Raw genomic sequence first — 20,287 nt, 5'->3', positions numbered from 1 at the left:
TTTGTCGAAATGCAGAGGGTGAAGAAGTTTTCCCTGGCAGAACCAAGCTCCACCACATCCACTGAAGCTCCAAAGAGCGACCCGAAGCACTGAGCATTCAGCAAAGAAATCTCTCTATGTTTAGGAATCTACTATCATCTCTGTGCAGATGTGTGATCGGGCGCGATTGATAAGACTAAGGATGTTAATGTAGCGTGAGATATGTCCTTTTGAATCCATTTTTTTTTATGCCAGATGTATTTGTGCTGAACTCGCCAACAGAAACGTTATCCACTCAAATGATACAGTTTGAGCAGTTCATGATTGCATCCAAGGTTTTCGAACATTTTGCTGTGCTGTTGCTTGACTGATGAATGTTATGGTGGCCCAATGCGTACGGCTTGCATGAATCCATCGCCATTGTCCCCTGATAGCAAGAACATGTTTTTGGTCTGCTCTCGCGTTCAGAGAAGGGGGCAGAGATGTTTTCTTTTCTTTTATTTTAGAAGCTCTGATCTGGAGCTGTGTGTGCAGTGTGTTCTGCTCGCTTTTGCTACCTCGGCTCAGCTCCCTCCCTCTCTGGCAATGGCAAGTATATATTCCTGGTCCGGGTTCCAAGCAAAGCCACGTCATCATCTCTCCTACTAGTCACAGCACAGCAGTACACGCCGGCCGGGCCGACGCAGAGAAGCAGCACGCCGTCGCGAGCTTGCCACGTGTCACGCCCAGGCACGCGCACGCGTCGCTTTCTCTCCGGAGGCGCCGTGTCGAGTGGAGCGGTCCGCCGGTCCACCAGCTTCTTCTTCGGTTTCCTTGTGCCCCGCCCTCTCGAATTTCTCCGTTAGTTCCTCCCTCCGGCCCCGGCCTCCGCTCTCACCGCGGCCGGCCAGCCATGGAGCAAGGCCAAGGGACTCCGCCTGCGACGGAACGCGACATCGGCTTCGCCGAGCGGGCCGTGGCGGCGGCCGGCGCCGCCGTCATATCCGCCGTCCTCGTTAACCCCCTCGACGTCGCCAAGGTACGCCGGTGATCCCTTCGTTGCTTCTATCGCTTCTAGAGAAGAGAATCTTGTCGGTTGAGTGCCAAATTATTCATCTTTGCCCACGTAATTCGTCACTGGATTGAGTGGATTGGAACCTACTGCCTCTCGCGGAGAGATCTTCAGGCTGCTTCTGCTGTTTTGCTTATGGGCTTGGAATGTGTACGGATACTGATGTTCGTTCGGTCCTCGTTTCCTCTTGCAGACGAGGTTGCAAGCACAAGCTGCTGGAGTGATTTACAACCCGGTAAGCCTGTCTCACAATTCAATACTAGTGCTTCCAATGCGAAAATTTCTAGTGCCTTCTCTTCATAAAAATTAATAGGGTGAAACTATACTACGTAGTAGTATGCTGAAATCATATAGAGAATCTCTTTGGATTCATTCAACAATATTGCAGGTTTTGAACAGTTACAGAGAAATCACTTTCCTATCGATTCTTGTAGTTCAAATAATTCTGTCAAGAGTGTGTTCCAGAAAATCATCTGTCAGATGAAGTGTGCACGTGCAAATATTTATTTTCTCTAAAATAAATTGATCAGATATGGTCAGATTTTAGGTGCAACCCATCATGCAGCACTGGTGGAATCAATGGTTAGGCCCGTCCAGTCCTGAATGCTTTCAGTACAGAGGAACTATGGACGTGTTTTCTAAAGTCACTAGACAGGCAAGTTCTTATTGAGCTTATCTCTTCATTGTGCTCTTCTCTTTTCTATCTATCACCTATTAAATTAGTATATCTGCAGGAAGGAATTTTTAGACTATGGAGAGGTACAGGTGCAAACCTGGCATTAGCTGTACCAATGGTAAATTCTTTCAGCTGATCATGTTTTTACCCTGTAATATCAATGTAATATATTACAACATACCAGGCAGTGATGCATATTGTATCAGCACATGTATTGCATCTGGAACTTCATTTAAGGAGCTTTTTTACGGTGCTTGGAGGAACCAGCAGTTCCACCCGTCCATTTCTATTTTTGACGTAGGGTTATTATAGTTATTTACCAATTGTTTTTTCCTCCTTACGGTCTCTTCCAAACGTTTCTGCTCCGTTCCTGTCCCCGTTCCTCGAGCGCGTGCCTGACCGCACCCGCCCACAGCAGCGCCGAGCGCGTAGATCCCGCCCAAGAACACATCTATGTGGTGCACCCAGCAGCCATGGCTGCATGTGTGTCGACGTGCCAATGGAAGTTCATGTCCCATGATGGTGCGACCATGGCAGCGGTAGGCAGTGCGGCCCTTCGTCCCTCCCCTTCAAGCAAAGTGAAACGAGGAGTTCCCTGTAGTCCAGCAGCAACCCTCCATGGCTCTTCACACACCCGACCTCGGTAGCAGTTCCACAATCCTGGGCATTGCCCATGCATGCACAAGTCAGAGGCCTTCAGAGAAGCAATTGACTAGGCTAGCAATCGTCCTCGGTGTCATTGGAGATCGATGGTCGCCGGTTGGGATGGGACGGGATCCGACATCACAGCACCGGTCATCTGGTCATCGCGGCTCGGGCCTGTTATCCATGTGACGAGTTCTACCAAATGAAAATACTATTATACCCTTTTAATAAAAGTGCAGATCAGTTCCTGGCCCACCAAATTTAAGTTCTGGTCCACGACTTAAGTTCCTCTCGTTAGGTTCCTCTATAATTTTAACCATTAGATCTAAACGAATGAAAGACTCACATTGTTTTCAAGCACTGTAAAATTTCTCTATACTTAACCACACTTCCAGCGATCATGATTCATGAATATTTTGTCTCTCTCCATGTCCTATTTGACTTTTACTCTAGTAAAGTAAACATCACAGACTTGTTTTCATATTTTGGAGTATCCATATGTGTTTTTAGTAGGCATGCCATAATATTTTATTTTATTTTGTGTTTGCTCCTTCAGGTTGGAATATATATGCCTTGTTACGATTTATTGCGCAATCGGATTGAAGAATACTCGGACCGCAATTGTCCCAAGCTTAGACCATATGCTCCTCTTATTTCTGGCTCTATTGCACGATCATTGGCATGCATAGCTTGTTCCCCTATTGAGTTAGCAAGAACACGTATGCTGGTCAGCATCTTGGACTTTCTTGCATGGTTGTGTATTAGCATTCAAATTAAATAACACCTCACTTCTGTTCTTAATAGCCAAGAACTCAAACCCTAAGTTAACAATATACTTCAGTTAATAATGTAGAACTTAGTTTCTGTACTTATCTGGGTAGAACATATTGCTGCCTTACATTCTGTATAGGAATGTTTGCTTTTTTTTTAATTTAGGCCTTCAAAGCATCAAATGTTGGAGGGAAGCCCCCTGGAATGTGGACGACCTTGATAGGTGTGCTTTCATCGAGACAAAACATCAGGAGCCCTGAAAACGGTATGTACCATGCTACTCCACTGTTTTTTAGTTGCAATTGACAAAGCATACAGTTATTGTCCTGATATTTAAAAGATGCAAACACGATTCACCGACATGGACCGCAATTGTCTGCACAAATGCATACATATGAAACTTTGAATGAATTGCAGCATTTGTTTTCATTTATCGTGAATATTGAGCTATGTTCTTTGGAAATTGAATATAGTTCGAGGATACCACCTCCTATGGACTGGTCTGGGAGCACAACTAGCACGCGATGCCCCCTACTCAGCTATATGTTGGACAGTTCTTGAACCAGTGAGCTACTACTCTACTTATGTTTTCTATGTTGTACCTTGGCTTAAGAAAGTTTCAGATTTAGCAAGACCCTGTTGGAACTGTTGAGAGAAAAAAAAATATGGCTTATTGAGACAACCTTAATTTTCATCTTCCAAATGCTACTTGTACAGATTAGAAGACATGTGATACAACTATTCGGTGATCAAAGCAATGCAGCAGTTATATTGGGGGCAAACTTTTCTGCGGGCTTCATTGCTGGGGTTATCTCTGCTGGTGCTACCTGCCCTCTTGATGTTGCCAAGACACGCAGACAAATAGAGGCAAGTGCATGATTTTGGGCTAGTACTCTCTATTCCAAGTTCAGTTTACTTTTTTCTACTACTTGTTTGTTTTGTCTTTGCATTCTGAGTAACTTGGAGTCAGCTAGTGACAACAACTTACTGACTCCATGAATCCTGCATTCTGCTGACAGAGGGATCCTGAAAGGGTATTAAGCATGAACACAAGGCGCATATTGCTTGAGGTTTGGAGGTATCTACCTAACCTTTTTTCCGTGTTAGCCAATTCAATTGCCCCCTGTAGAAGATTGATAGGTGATCTGTTCATACTAGAAGTTTGGCTAAGATCCTTTGTTGCAAATTCTGAAGTCCTAGTTTGGTTGCTAGTCAGTGCCATCGTTGTCATGGTATCCCTGGATGGTGCAAAGCTGAATCATACCATGCCAGCTATGAACATAAGTATCTTGCTAGGCGTTCTTATCGCTGTATGACAACTCTGTAGATCTTCAGCTTCAGTTCTTGCAGAATTACTGCACAAACAAATTCGAATTGACCGACTGTGTGCGCTGCAGGAAGGAAGGTCTGGAAGGTCTGTTCAGAGGTGCAGGCCCTCGAATGGCGCGCGCAGGCCCGTCGGTGGGCATCGTCGTCTCCTCCTATGAAGTCATGAAGCACATCATGCACAGGAAACATGCAGTGCAGACCTATGATTAATTTGATGAGCTCTGAAAGCACCTAAGCAAACGAGATTAACACGCCGTGTACTCTGCTAATGACACAAGTCTGCTTTACGTTTGCCTGACTTCCTGGTCGGGATCGGAAGAAGAGGTAGGATTAGGAATGTCTGCTATTCAAATAAATACATTTTTACAATAGTCCTGTTTAAACTTTACTTATTTCGTCGTGAACGTTAGATAAATGTTGCTCCCTAAATTCCATTCCAAATTCTTTGCTCCCTAAATTCCATTCCAAATTCTTTGCTAATAAGATCGGACCTTGGTAAACGTCGGGATTGGAAGAAGAGGTAGGATTAGGAATGGAGGGATTACTTGCCAATCAGGCGATTTATGCAACTACTAAGACCGGATCTCACAAGCACAACGTGATTGAAATATGGCCCTGTTTAGATTGAAGATGAAAATTTTTTGGCTGTCACATCGGATGTGTCGGAAGGATGTCGGGAGGGGTTTTTAGAAACTAATAAAAAACAAATTACATAGCTCATCAGAAAACTACAAGACAAATCTATTAAGCATAATTAATCTATCATTAGCACATGTGCTGTAGCACTTAAGGCTAATCATGGAGTAACTAGGCTTAAAAGATTCGTCTCACGTTTTTCAATCAAACTGTGTAATTAGTTTATTTTTTATGTACATTTAATGTTCTATGCATGTGTCCAAAGATTCGATGGGATGGACGAAAAAATTTTAGATAGGGAACTAAACAGGGCCTAAACTGACTTGCCTCTAGCGTCAGAGTACTGAATAAACTGACTTGCCTCTAGCGTCAGAGTACTGTACTGATTCAGATGTGATGTTCTGATGTTCCCCTCCCTTGTGAATCTCTCTTGACTTGGTCAAACATGACCGCTGACGAAGTAGAGGTGGATGATTCATAGCTAGAATAACATTTATTCTTAAGATTGGGATACAGGGTGCAATTGATAATTTGAACCGTTTGATTGGACTGCGACAGTTAAGGCCTGACATGTCACATTACAAATTTGCAGTGTCGTGTGGCACCGAATGCCCACATTGTCTAATTACTTCCCTAAAAATTTTGCAAAATTTTTCAGATTCCCCGTCGCATCGAATCTTTAGACATATGCATAGAGTATTAAATATAAATAAAAATAAAAACTAATTACATAATTTGGTCGGAATTGACGAGACGAATCTTTTGAGCCTAGTTAGTCCATAATTAGACAATATTTGTCAAATACAAACGAAAATGCTACTATTCATATTTTGCAAAATTTTTTGGAAGTAAACAAGTCACAGAGCCAAGAAAACACAGCCAAGCAGGCAATCTTCACTTCTTCAGCTACCATGTCACAGGACTAGCCGCACTGTATCATCCATTCAGATCCAAGTATAACAGGCAATGGAAGGGAAAAACACATTCTCTATGAACTATATATATAGCACTAGAGAGCTCACAGCAGCTACATATTATTGACCGTAAGAATCAGCGGGGGGGGGGGGGGAAAATATCGCAAAACAAAACCAGAGAGAACTGCTAGAGAGGATGCCTACAGAAGGCTTGGTGCCATACAAGAACACTAATTCTGATCTAAGAGTGGGGCATATTATACAGGTGCTGGGCAGGAGCAGGGAGCATGACTGGACAGTCAAACTCGAGGGAAGCGAGAAGGTCCTCTTCTTCGAAGGAACTCTGGGATCTCCACCATGCTGCCTTCTGCAGAGGATGGGCGTCGGCCATTCTCACCTTGTTGGCCACCCTTTGGTTGCAAGCAAATGTGAGAATAGGTCATAACATCCAAATTAGGGGCCCTAGTTATTATTTGACAAGAGTTACCTTAGAAGCGCGACCTTCTGGTTCATCCTGCCGTTTGAAGCCAGTAGCTATCAAGGTTATGCTCACCTGCATGGAAAAAACCATGTGAATAAGAATTTTCCGACAAATCCCAAATGACAAAGTAAATTTTATTTCCCAGAACTGAAAGCATAACAAACTGAAGACTTACCTGTCCACTCAGTGACGGGTCTATGACAGCGCCAAATATCAGATTAGCATTTGGATCAACAAGGTCGTAGATAATTTCTGCCGCAGCATTTACCTGAAACAACAAAAATGCAAGTAGCTGTGATTTCTTAACCTGTGCATATAAAACATAATAGAGACCATGACCATAGGAGTTCATCATGAATTTTTTCCAGTCTTTTGAAACATGAAAGGGCAAGCAAAGTCAAATGCAAAGCATGCTCAATTTTGTCATGTTAGCTAGACGTATGGGAACTACACAGATTAACAAAAAAAGTCAGAAAACAATCTACACTGGAGGAAAAGACTAGAAAAGGGCTGGACCAGACCTCAAACAAAGTCAGGTCAGTTCCCCCAGTGATATTCCACACAATGCCAGTAGCTCTTTCAATTCCAATATCAAGCAGTGGCGACTGGATGGCATTAAGAGCAGCATCCCTTGCTCTTGACTTTCCTGAAAAAAAAATGAGTGACATGAAACATGAGCTTACAGGTATAATTCAACCGACATAAATGACCTCTGCATGTATGTAAGTACAAAAAGTGCAGTGCAGCGCCAAACAACCTAAACTTAAATCATTGCTCTCAACATGACAATTATCATCAATAGACATATTTTTGTACAAATATCAAAGTGGTTCTCACGAAATTTTTCAGTAGCAATATCCAGGCAATTAACTTTGCATATTAGCTGACAGTAACTGCAAGTGGGAGGAAACATTCAATGCTGTTTAGTTGATGCCAAAGGGAAAATAAAATTTGGCAAAACTAAAAGATTCAAGTTATGATAGGATATGAAGTGCTCTTACACAAGTCTTACATACTCTGTTTAACACCAAACTATACCAACCAGCTTCTTTCTCTAGCAATGCTTCTACCTTATTGTATCAGAAATTTTGCCAACAAGCAGGGTAAATAAAACAGAATTCTGGCTTGCAGAATGAATGGCGTTAGATCATACAGTACTAATAAAATAAAAGTTTATTCCTAATGTAATACCTGTAGCAGTCCCTATACCCATCAAAGATGACCCTGCATTTTGCATGATAGCACGCACATCAGCAAAATCAACATTAACCAACCCCGGAACCTGAAAAAGGAGAAGAGCTAGTTAACCTTTTGTAAATTAAATATCTCTTAAATGCTCAAACATAATATCTTGAATTCACTTGTGTAACTTGGTGATTTGAAACTGAATATCATCACCATATTTACCGTAATTATATCAGATATACCACGAATGCCTTGTCGAAGAATATCATCAGCCAAATTAAATGCTTCGGTTACAGGTGTATTTGGAGAAACAGCAGACAGCAGCTTATCATTTGGGATGACAATTAGGGTGTCCACACTATTTCTCAATGCTGCTATGCCTTCCTGAGCTTGGACTGCCCGTCTCCTCCCCTCAAATGAGAAAGGCGTTGTGACAATGCCAACGGTAAGTATACCCATGGATTTGGCGATTCCAGCAATTACAGGAGCACCTCCAGTTCCAGTTCCTCCACCCATTCCAGCCTGCAATATGGACCAAAACAACATTGTCAAAACTCGGTGCCTAATGATTTTTCACATGTTAAGCCAACTATCAGTTAGAATTTTACCGTCACAAAAACCATGTCAGCACCAAAAAGAGCTTCCTGAATGGACTCGCTGCTCTCCTTTGCTGCATTCATCCCAATATCAGGGTTTCCCCCAGCGCCCAGGCCTCGAGTCAACTCCTGTCCAATCTGCAGTCTATTGTGGGGGAGCACAGGTGACATTCTTATAGCCTGCACATCAGTGTTCACGATCCAAAACTCAACACCATTCATGGAGCTCTCAATCATCCGATTGACTGCATTCGAACCCCCACCTCCTACTCCAACTACCTTGATCTTAGCCTCGTTATAATCATTCCGGTCCGGCGGCACCCCCGGACCCTCTAACAGACTCCCATCAGTGGAACCTTTCATTGGCACAACGTCAACAGTCTTCTCGCCACGGAGCAGAGATACCTCAGGATGAAGTTCGAGGAAAGAGTCTTTCTTCTTGAAAGAGTTGGCACTGCGGGGGCTTGCACAGCACCGGAAGTGAGAGTGGCCCAAAGCTCGAGCACTTCTGACTACCCTACCAGGCGTAGCTGCCTTGCAGTTCCCGACATCTTTTACCCAACTAGAAGACGGTGGGCTGAGCTGTGTGAAGCACGGCAATTGTGTAGCCATCTCAACAGGCTAAAATGGGCATGCAATCGGTGCACTTCTCCTGGGGTATCAAATAATGGCCTCAAAATCGACTTGTCAGACGCTCATATCTACAGTAAAAAATTGGGGCCAAAAGAATTAGGCAATTATACAAAAGACAGAAAATGGCAACCAAAAACAATGAAATGCAAGACAATGCCAAAGAAAAGCAAGCTGATTTACGCAACAGCGACCATCTATGTTTCACATATAGGTGATACACCGATGATAAGTATATACAAACACCGGCGGAGCCAAGGCCCGGCCACCCTGGGCAACTGGCCGGGCTCCCACGGTACAGCAGATGCGGGAGGGGAGAGGCAGGTGCGTACGCAGGGTCGCCGGCCGGTGCGCGGAGGACGGAGGCGAGGGCGCGAGGCGACTGGCGAGAGGCTGGAGGTGGAGCCGCCGACGCCGCCGCCGAGCCTGGGACTGCCCCTCCGTCGCTGGACGCCGCCGAGGGGGAGCCGCCGACGCGCGGAAGATCCGATCCCTGGGATCGAGCCTGAGCGCGAGTGGGGGGAGGAGCAGAAGATCTGCGCTGAGGACCGAGCCAGCGGCGCTGCGAGGAGCGTCTGCAAGGAGCCGGCGGTGCACTAAGGGCCTGTTTATTGGGGATGAAAATTTTTTTATGTCACATCGAAAGTGTCGGAAGGATATCGTAAGAGGTTTTTAGAAACTAATAAAAAAACAAATTACATAGCTCGTCACGAAACAAATTTATTAAGCATAATTAATCTGTCATTAGCATATGTGGATTACTGTAGCACTTAAGGCTAATCATGGAGTAACTAGGCTTAAAAGATTTATCTCGCGATTCTCAACTAAACTGTGTAATTAGTTCATTTTTTATCTACATTTAATGTTCCATGCATGTGTCTAAAGATTTGATGGGATGGATGAAAAATTTTTAGGTAGGAACTAAACAGGGCCTAAATAAAAGCCCACCAATTTTTTCTCTTTTCTTTTTCATTTCTTTTTTTTCTTTCTAACATCTTTTGAGAAATTAGCACCTTTATAATTAATATCTATATATTTAGAATAATATATGTTAGGGATCGTACTAGTGTCTCCAGGGTCCAATCACATAACATTAACATAATGATTTCCTCTAAAAATATTTTTTAAAATACAAACCCTATTAAAGAAAATTATAAAAATTTTCCCTCACACCTTGCCTATAAGGCCTTGTTTAGTTCCCTAAAAATTTTGTAAAATTTTTCAGATTCTCCGTCACATCGAATCTTTAAACGTATGCATGGAGTATTAAATGTAGATAAAAATAAAAACTAATTGCACAGTTTGGTCGGAATTGACGAGACGAATCTTTTGAGCCTAGTTAGTCTATAATTGAACAATATTTGTCAAATACAAACGAAAGTGCTACTATTCATATTTTGCAAAAATTTTTGGAAGTAAACAAGGCCTAAAAAGGAAAGATGGGGGAGATAAAGGATTTATGTATTCATTTGCTATTTCTCAATTGCTCTCCACTTTTTTCTCTATTTATTCGGTTTAAGATCAAAATTGTAATGTCTACTACATCGCAGAACTCTTAAGGAATTAGGAACGCTTAAGCGTGCTTATGTATTCATTTGCTCTTTCTCAATTGCTCTCCACTCTCTTCTCTATTTATTCGATTTAAGATCAAAATTGTAATGTCTACTACATCGCAAAACTCTTAAAGGATTAGGAACGCTTAAGCATGCTTAAATTTAGTCAGCGAGTCACTGCTCGCTTAGCACTTAATCCTTCTTATAATCTTTCGTTATGTTTATCTTGTTAAGCACTTAATCCTTCTTATAATCTTGTGTTATGTTTATCTTGTTAGTATTAATATGACATTATGCTCAGGCTTCATAAAACTTTTGGCTCCGACACTATAAATATATGTATAAATTTCCCCCAAAATATAAATAACAAAATGTATCATAGGACCAAACAATTAGTACAAAATGGATCATGTCCAGAACCAAAGGGCAAGATAACATAAGCTAAACAATTGTGTCGAATTAAAATTATAGCACATTGGAAAGCGAATGAATTTACATAGTACATGATATAGGAGGAGGGGCGGTCCTTGTATATAAAAAAGCACCATGCCATGTGTGCGCGAAAAAAATCCAGGTCTCTAGCCTGTAGTGCAGTCGGATCAGATCATATTCGAATTCGGAAAGATTGAGCTAGGGTTTGTTGAGTGTTCGGTTTCACACAGCATGAACAGAAGAGACAGGAGAGGACAGACGTACCTAGTGGGCGAAGTGCTCGAAGGTGGAGACATGGGGCACGAATGGCCCTAGTGGGCGACGACGATGACGATCACTAAACAATGAGAGAGGGGCACAGGAGAAGCAAGGGAGAGAGAGGGGAGAATGATTTTGGGGTTTGCTCTGCTCTTGTTGAGGCGGTGGAGTGAGAATGGAACAACAACCTCCGAATCTGGTGGCACTTTTCTGTTGGTGAGTGTGATTTGGTGTTGGTGGTGGGGCGTCGGCTTCTCGCTAAACACAGTCCAACCTGGCAGTGACAGGTGTCGTTTGGGGTATGGCCTGGGAAAAGGGATAGGGTAATTCAGTACTGGTTAAGAGTTTGGGTTATGAGATTCGTAATCTCATCCATACCTTTGTTTGGAGCTTTGGTTTGGGATAGCATCACATCATTAAAAATAATACCTTCCTCATGGTCCGCCTATGCCATAACAGCCGCGCCGCGGACGGCTCCACCAATGGGGCGGTTGCTGCTCCGGCGGCCTGCGCAGCGAGGGCAATTGGGCTCCTGCAGCGGCGACAATGAGAGAAGCTCGGGCTTATGGAGGTGGGCAGCATTGGAGGTGTCTGCCTTGACCGATGTGGGCCTCAATGGCGTGTGGGGCGAGTAACAACAGCTGCCACACACGACACATGTATCTCTTCTTTCACGCCATCGCTCTGTCAGCCCATCCTTTCACTTCACCACCCTCATTGGGATGAGATAACGTACCAATTTCCTTTTCCTTTCCCCAGTGCTATAGTATATCCCTTTTCCACTATCCAACACATAGGTTAGGGTTTAGCTGTCTCATATCCCATACCCACACCCACACCCACACCGCAATGCTTACAACTTTTGCCTCTTGGTTATCTTTGGCCTTGTCATTGTCCTCCCTATACGTGTCCTCGTCCAATGACTTTACCTCTTCTAAGACTTTGTTTAGTTACACTCGAAATCCGAAAACTTTTCAAAATTCTCCATCATATCAAATCTTATGGTACATGCATGGAGCATTAATTATAGATAAAAATAATTACCAAATATAAACGGAAGTGCTACAATATCCAAAAACTTTTCATGTAGAGAACTAAACAAGGCCTAAATAAACTCAATCTTCTCTCATGTTCTTAAATTAGGGACCGCCATTTGCTTGACAATCCCATTTGGTAGTTTTCTTTAACCGTTGATAGATAAAAAAAGTTCATGGCTATGAAGACTTGTGGTTTGCTTGATGAAAATGGCCGATGTTTCTAACAATTGTTTTCATCATTGAGCTACATATAGCCCTGCTAAGTGCTAAAACATCACTCTTTACAAAACTGCAATGAGAAAATAGATGGATTTAGATTTGTGAAAATTAAAAAATGTTATGAAAACTCTGATAGAAATCCATCGGTGCTAGATGCAAAGACATAAGCATGAAAGGGAGGTGCATCCACCAACAGACTTCTTGAGGAGAGGGGGGCAAGTATTGACGGCCAATAAACCCTAAATCTAACCATCAATATCTCATAAATAAGTGAAGGATGTAACATGTTCATCATGTCATTTCATATTCAAATAAAGTTCAAATAGTGTTATTTGGAAGACTAACCTTTGCAAGAGGAGAATCACCAAAGTTGGGCGAAGTGGGCTCATGGCGGTGACCCTCGGGTCACTCAACCTAGCACTACTATAGAAATGGTGAAGCAATGGTGAAAATTAAAAATAACTAGCGGTGAAATAGTTTCATCACCGGTTCCATGGCCGATAGGTTGAAGAGGCCAATCGGATCAGCGGTGAAAAATGTTTTCACCCCTGGGTAATTGTACGATCTGACAGTTAGTCAAAAATATTTTCACCGTTAATTTATATATCGAGCCGATAGTGATAGTAGTTATCACCGTCGGTTCGAAAGGGCCGCATGTGGTATCATAATCAAAAATCGTCGCAACTATTCAGTGTATGAACTTCAAACACCCTTTTGTCACCATTAATTCTGCCACAAAACTGAAGAGGCTCACCTAATACTCTACATATTGACACTATTTGCCTAAACTAGGGTTGAAAACGGATACGTTATATCCCCTACTGACCTATCCTGTTTTTTATATTTTACCCGTCAGTTTTCGTATTTCCGGACAACTCGATAGGCTTGATCTCGCCTGTATTGATCCCGTATTTGGGCACGATGAACCCGTATTATATCCGGATTTATAAAATACGAGATAAGCCCAACATACAATATATTTGTGAGGCCCAGGAGCTAAAAGGCCCATCATATCCCTTCTTGCGGCTGCTTTGCCTGCAGTGCGCTTTGTGCATGGGCTGCTTCCTGCCTACTGATTGATTGACAATAGATTACGTGACAGGTTAACTTGTGATATGTTAACTTGAATCGATGAATAATTAATACGTGCACTTGCTTGATGAATAATACATGGCCAAATTAAATACGTGCACCTGCATAGGCGCACTGCACGTCTGCACCAAAGCCAACTCATTCACTAGTGACATGTTAACTTTGATTAAGGAACAAGTATATTTGTGTAGGTGTGCCTAAGACCTGATTTTAGATAATAAATTCAACATGTAATCTGATCCTGACTTAAGTTTCCGCTTCCCGGCGTTGAATTTATATCTGTATTTATTCGTTTTCATATGTTCACATATTTTGTTCCCATTTCTGAATCTGTCTCTTCCAGAAGTGAACCCGTTTCCGCCAAAAAATATAGAAATGGAAATGAGAGAGGAGTATTTTTTTTTGTTGTTTCCATCGGTTTCCAACCCTATTTGGAGCCACCACTCTTCTTTCTTCACCCCCTTCCTTCAACTTTAACCACGACAGGCTTAAAGATACCCAGGAAGAGTCCCAGCATTAGGAGAGTTATTGCGATGAGAGCCTCTGCCTGATCAAAGTCCATGGACGTCGGACGGCGAGTGGCGGTACAGCGACGGGACATGGAGGTGGAGAGGTACGACGAAGATAAAGGATGATGACGAGAAGGAGGAGGAGGAGGCCTCCAATGAGCCTCTAGCAAAGAGGCGAATGGGGGATGATCCTAGCTCGAGGATCTAGATTGCACAACCTATATTGGCTAGTATGTATATGAAATGGCTATACATCGATGCAAGCTGAACGGTGCTTTAAGGAGCCTGTAAGCCTGTACAAGTCTTTATCCATACAATCAAACACTACATTGCAGCTCACTAGCCTAGATAGCCCGTAATGCATGCAACCAATCAGTTTTTATATACTCCCTCTATCCTAAAAAGAATGCATTTCTTGGTATGAATCTCGACAAGCATTTGGTGAGATTAATTCATATGTAGGAGTTTTTAAAAGAAGGTACATAAGAGCAACTCCAGCTAGCTCAAAAACAGGGCCCCTACTTTTCATTTGGGTGCTCCTCCTACTTTTGGGTGCCTCAAATTTTTGCTTCCCCTCCAACAGTACTATCTAAATGAAGGCCCCCAAATCCAAACTGGCAGACAATGACATGTGGGACCCACTCGTCATTGGGTCAAACATTTCACTACCGCATGACCACAAGAAGGGGAGGCTCGACGCTCGTGATAACCATGGCTGGGGCTGCTCCCGCTCATCGAGGAGAGGCCACTCTCACCGGAAGGGATGGCGGCGAGGCCCAACGGTGGAGGTCGGAGGTGGAGGGAGGGAGCGCGGTAGTGAAAATTAGCGCCGGAGGGAGATGGGCGAAGCTGCGTTTGTTCGGTGTGAGGAGGTAATTGCCACACCACGCAGGATGGGGGCTGGGCTGTTGGGCCAACAGGAATGGAGTTTACATAGAAGATTGAGGGCTCTAGTAGGGGCCCTCCTGGAGTGCTGTTTTTTATCTAGACACCTATATTTAGCTATAGGGGCTCAAGTAGAGGCTCTGCTGGGGTTGCTCTAACAGAGTTTGTCAAAAGCCAGCGCAAGAGGGAAGGAAAATAAAAGTAAAACATTTTCGGTGTTTCTGGATCTCATCTCATCTCATATGTGCATGCTTCCATCCCTAGCTGAAACTGAAACGGCAGTGAGTAGTCAATGTTTTGAAATGTCCCGGTGGCATTGGTCAGAGATTTCAGCTTACGGGAGTGACAACTCCAGCCTTGCGTTGATTGACTAAGTCAACAGAAGTGCGTAATAAGAGCAGACCCCGCAGACGCAGACGCAGAGCAGAGCAGAGTCTCTAGTCTCATTTATTTCACATGCTAGGTCTTGTTTAGATACACTCAAAAACCCAAAACTTTACAATATTATCTATCATATCGAATCTTGCGACACATGCATGAGACATTAAATATAAATAAAAAAGATAACTAATTGCACAATTTACCCGTAAATCACGAGACGAATCTTTTAAGCCTAGTTGCTCCATGATTGAATAATGTTTGTCAAATAAAAATAAAAGTGCTACAGTGTCAAAATCCAAAAAGTTTTTGGATCTAAACAAGGCCTAAGTGTTCAAGACCATTCTTCTCCTCTTTGTTCTGAGAAATGTACGAACGTCGAAATCCTTACATTGGCAGGACATTTTTGCGGATTCTTGCCTTGCGTGTATATTATATATATAACAGTACACACATCACCGGCGTTTTCATCCTTAATGTCGGTCAACGTTTTGTTCTTAAAGTAATAAATCAGTCTCATGCCAACACATTGTTCATCTAGCTTGATTTTATGTTTGCCTGCCGATGACCTTTTCTTATAAAGCTTATACCAGTACCATCGGTAGATTGCTGCAATCATCCTTCTCCTTAAGAGAAGTAACCAGCAGAGATAAATCAGATCATGTAGAGAGAGACAGACCGAGATATACAGTATTTTGCTATATTTTACACGTGGACAGAATAAAATTCAACATACATGCTAGACAAATAAAGGAAACACTACTGGTCAAGATCTGCTATATTGAGCTGGATCCAGTAGTAGAACAATATGGTGTCGGCGTCAAAAAGAGAAAACGAGCCCATGCCACAATGTATGTTTTGTGTGAGTTAAGCAAGAAATAATAATAATAATAATAATAATAATAATAATAATAATAATAATAATAATAATAATAATAATAATAATAATAATAATAATAATAATAATAATAATAATAATAATAATAATAATAATAATAATAATAATAATAATAATAATAATAATAATAATAATAATAATAATAATAATAATAATAATAATAATAATAATAATAATAATAATAATAATAATAATAATAATAATAATAATAATAATAATAATAATAATAATAATAATAATAATAATAATAATAATAATAATAATAATAATAATAATAATAATAATAATAATAATAATAATAATAATAATAATAATAATAATAATAATAATAATAATAATAATAATAATAATAATAATAATAATAATAATAATAATAATAATACAGGTCGATCGATGTCGGCACCGATGATCGAGCTAGGTCTCTCTCTAGCCATTTAATTCGATACTATACTTTTCGACGCGTGATCTGACTTATTAGCTTTCTCGATGGAAATGCATGTAACCCACAGGCTATATGATAAAAATGAATACTACATCATACTATGGCTTTTGTATAAACAAAGCATGCATATCATGTGTATACCATGACTCTGGTGGTTGAAGCAGGTTACATATAAGAGTAGGAGTGAAGCAAAATCAAGAGAGGGCTCCAATACTAATTAATATATATGTTCTCTAATGTGAGTCTTTATTAATTTTAAGCATCAAATTAGTACTCCCTCAATATCCATAAAGAAAATTGTTTGAACAAGATTTAGATCAAACATTGGGAATATAAATCATGAATAACTTTTAAGTTGTTGAATTTAGAAATGTAAAAACTATATGAATAGATTTGTCTTAAAAAAATACTTTCATAAAAGTACACATATACCACTTTTCGATAAATATTTTTATAAAAATAGTGAGTCAAAATTAGATTTTGGAGACCGTGGCATTGCCCTAAACGACTTCTTTTATGAGGATGGAGGAAGTAATTCAATGCCTAGATATACCTAATATTAATTACAGAGCGAAGTATTTTTTTTCATTCGTCTTTTTTACTAGGACTGCGCCCTTAGCGAGGTCCAATACTGAAAAAGATCGAATCGCTGGCTGACGGCATACGCGCAGGATGAAAAAAAAAAAAGTGGCAATCGGCGACCCTGAGCAAATAATCGACTAGCAGCAAGAGTAGTGCACTGCAATTTCTACAGGCAGGCAGGGGCAGGCATGCATGTGGTCAAACGGAAGAAAACAAAATATTGGTCTTGGGATACCCCATCACTTACCTCCACATCGATGAAGTATCTATCGGGGTTACACCAGCTTGCATCTACCCATATTTATTTATGTATACTCGCTCCTATATGACTAAAATTTGTATATACACATCTAACGTCTACTACGTACGTGTTGGATGTTGCATTGTTTCATCGCTCATCGTTACCCTTACCCCACATTAATTTCTAGGAAGCCCATCTCCCTTTGTCTTTGCCTCTTCGTTGTTCTTGCAGTTTGACAGAGACACAGCAAGCCTATTGCGTCGTCTCATCTGTAAAGTCAAAACCAACGACAGACAAATCAACCCAATTAAGCTCGCATTATTATTGCTTATCTATCTGCCATATGAGACTATATATATGAGACGTAGTGAGAACGAACGCAGCTAGCAGGGGTGACCACAAAACCGAGACCTACCGTTTACCGAAGCATTGCCGCATCAGTGGCCTTTCTCCTGTCCTATTCGCTACTTTTCTCTTCGGAACACGTCATGTCCTCTTCACTTGTCCATGCATGACCACACTAGCTAGCTATTCTACTGCATGCATGCACCGTCTCCATCTCTTCAGCTCAAGATCAAAAGCTTGGTTGCGTAGACGGTGGCAAGCAGTGATAGAACCCTAAATGGAATACGGTATTAGAGTTTTATTTGAGCTGTAACTTTTGAGCTTTTGGCTATTGGTTTTTTAATGAATTTTTAGATTTAGCTTCTCAGGATTACCAAAAAGGTAGAAAAACTACCCTCGACATACCTTTTTAGCTTTCAAAAGCTAGTTCATTACTCGGATGTTTATTCCAGCTTCTGGCAGAAAGCCGAATATAAGCTGAAACAAACAACGCCGGGTCTTGTTTGGATGTAGTCGGATCCGCATCAATCCACGTGTGTTGAGGTGGCTTGAAGTGGAAATTGAACTAAATTCCACCTCAATCCACTCCAACACATGTGGATTGAGGTGAATCCGACAACATCCAAACAAGGCCTTAAGAGTTTCTTTGGCACAACTTCTAATAGCTTCTCCACCTTTTGTTGGGCATTGTAGCAACAGCTTCCATGAACCGGTGGAGCCTAAGGAAGTGGTTTTCACTGGCTTGCAATTGTTTTGAGAGAAGAGAGAAAAATATCTATAAACTGTGTACAACTTACGATGTCTAGACAGGGCTATCATCAGAAAAAAAAACCGAACATCCACATAGCCATGCCAAGGAGGACCTAGCTCTTCCAGCGTCTCGAGCATATATATATAATAACGTATCAAAACCGAAATTGAGAGGCATGGATGGCAGATGATTACTGTACACTCACATGAACATGATCCGGTTAGTTGAAGAGATTTCTTGTTATCTTTTGGTTCAGTTCACCTAGAGCAAGAAAACAATATAATGCACTTCTAAGGTCAGACCAGCCACATATGTTTGTGGCTTATTGCTTCATTTTTACTAGCCACATGATAAGATCCTACTAGTGCAACTTAATTAACTATTACTAGCAATAATAATATGAAAAACAGAGTGGGTTAACCTAAACACATGTAGACTAGTCAAAGATGATGCTACTATACTAGCTCGTTAGTCAAATAGAGCTTATTACCTATGCAAATTTCCCGTTCCTGCCTAGTAATTCACCACACCTCCGTCGTCCTCAGCGTACAAGCAAGAGGAGCCGTCCAAAAAGCATTGAGAAATACGTATACAAATTTACAAACCCAAGCAAGTTTAAACTAGACCAACGCATGCATACCCGGCCTCCTAGGCGTTGGAGACCTCCCATTATTGGCCATTTCCTCTCACACAAGTACACAACTGTCCTTCTCTCATTTGGCGGGTCAACTCTTTTCAGCTGCATGCATGCATGCATGCATCTGTGTTCTTGCATGCTTCATGCTTGGCCTGCATGTCTCGGAAATTAGACAATGGCCTTGTTTAGTTCCGAAAAGTGAAAACTTTTCGGAACTGTAGCACTTTTGTTTGTTTGTGACAAATATTATCCAATTATAGATTAACTAGGATTAAAAGATTCGTCTCGTGATTTACAGCTAAACTGTATAATTAGTTTTTGTTTTCGTCTATATTTAATATTTCATGCATGTGCCACAAGATTCGATGTGACGGAGAATCTTGAAAACTTTTTGGTTTTCAGGGTGAACTGGCCTTGTTTAGTTCCGAAAAGTGAAAACTTTTCGGAACTGTAGCATTTTTGTTTGTTTGTGACAAATATTATCTAATCATAGACTAAATAGGATCAAAAGATTCGTCTCGTGATTTCCAGCTAAACTGTGTAATTATTTTTTGTTTTCGTCTATATTTAATGTTTCATGCATGTGCCACAAGATTCGATGTGACGGGGAATCTTGAAAACTTTTTGGTTTTCAGGGTGAACTAAACAAGGCCTAAACAAGGCCAAAGTTTGGTACAAAAACATCTAAAAAAAAAATCAAAGTTTGGCACAAATGGAAGCTAGCACTCTACTCTCTACTCTTTTGTATTTTGGAAAGCAGCACCAATCAAAAGTGCAGATATATATCTGTAGCCTGCAATGCTAACAGAGCGTCATAAAATGATAAGTAACAAAAGTATAACTTATATTTGGTATGTCCGTTCTAAAAAGATTATAATTCTAATTTTGATCAAAGTCAAACTATCTCAATTTTAATCAAATGTATAAAAAAAACTACTATCAACATATAAGATCTTAAATAAATATACTAAACTATATTTTATGATAAATATTAGTATATTTTTTCGATAAATTTAATTAAACTTAAAATCGTTTGACTTATCATGCATGATCTTTTTTACGGAGATAGTACACATATACTGTAGACGACCAGGGGAAGGTTCAAACTGTTTGCGGGTAGAATCTTGCACTTAAA

At 41.1% G+C, this 20,287-nt stretch overlaps 1 protein-coding gene and 1 pseudogene across 1 annotated transcript; one reads left to right on the top strand and one right to left on the bottom strand.

Moving 5' to 3' along the window:
• On the top strand, positions 574-4,880 carry LOC8076502 (annotated as a pseudogene).
• Positions 5,950-9,474, bottom strand: LOC8055452 (cell division protein FtsZ homolog 2-1, chloroplastic). Its single transcript, XM_002447316.2, has 8 exons — positions 9,226-9,474; positions 8,276-8,964; positions 7,890-8,189; positions 7,674-7,764; positions 7,004-7,128; positions 6,658-6,750; positions 6,489-6,554; positions 5,950-6,411 (listed from the first exon to the last, which is right to left on the bottom strand). Exons 2-8 carry the CDS (start codon positions 8,873-8,875, stop codon positions 6,301-6,303), a joined length of 1,386 nt encoding a protein of 461 aa, XP_002447361.1. The 5' UTR covers positions 8,876-8,964; positions 9,226-9,474; the 3' UTR covers positions 5,950-6,300.

This window comes from Sorghum bicolor, chromosome 6, assembly GCF_000003195.3.
Source record: "Sorghum bicolor cultivar BTx623 chromosome 6, Sorghum_bicolor_NCBIv3, whole genome shotgun sequence".
Taxonomy (NCBI): Eukaryota; Viridiplantae; Streptophyta; class Magnoliopsida; order Poales; family Poaceae; genus Sorghum; species Sorghum bicolor.
Note: the sequence above shows the minus strand (reverse complement) of the source record. Positions and strands in the feature narration are given on the sequence as shown.

Excerpts from the sequence above, each read along its gene's own strand:
- LOC8055452 (XM_002447316.2), bottom strand. The coding sequence starts at position 8,875 with ATGGCTACACAATTGCCGTGCTTCACACAGCTCAGCCCACCGTCTTCT. Across the intron at positions 7,765-7,889 it reads GTATATCTGATATAATTACG|GTTCCGGGGTTGGTTAATGT; the intron begins GTAAATATGGTG and ends CTCCTTTTTCAG. Across the intron at positions 6,555-6,657 it reads ACCCGTCACTGAGTGGACAG|GTGAGCATAACCTTGATAGC; the intron begins GTAAGTCTTCAG and ends TTTTCCATGCAG.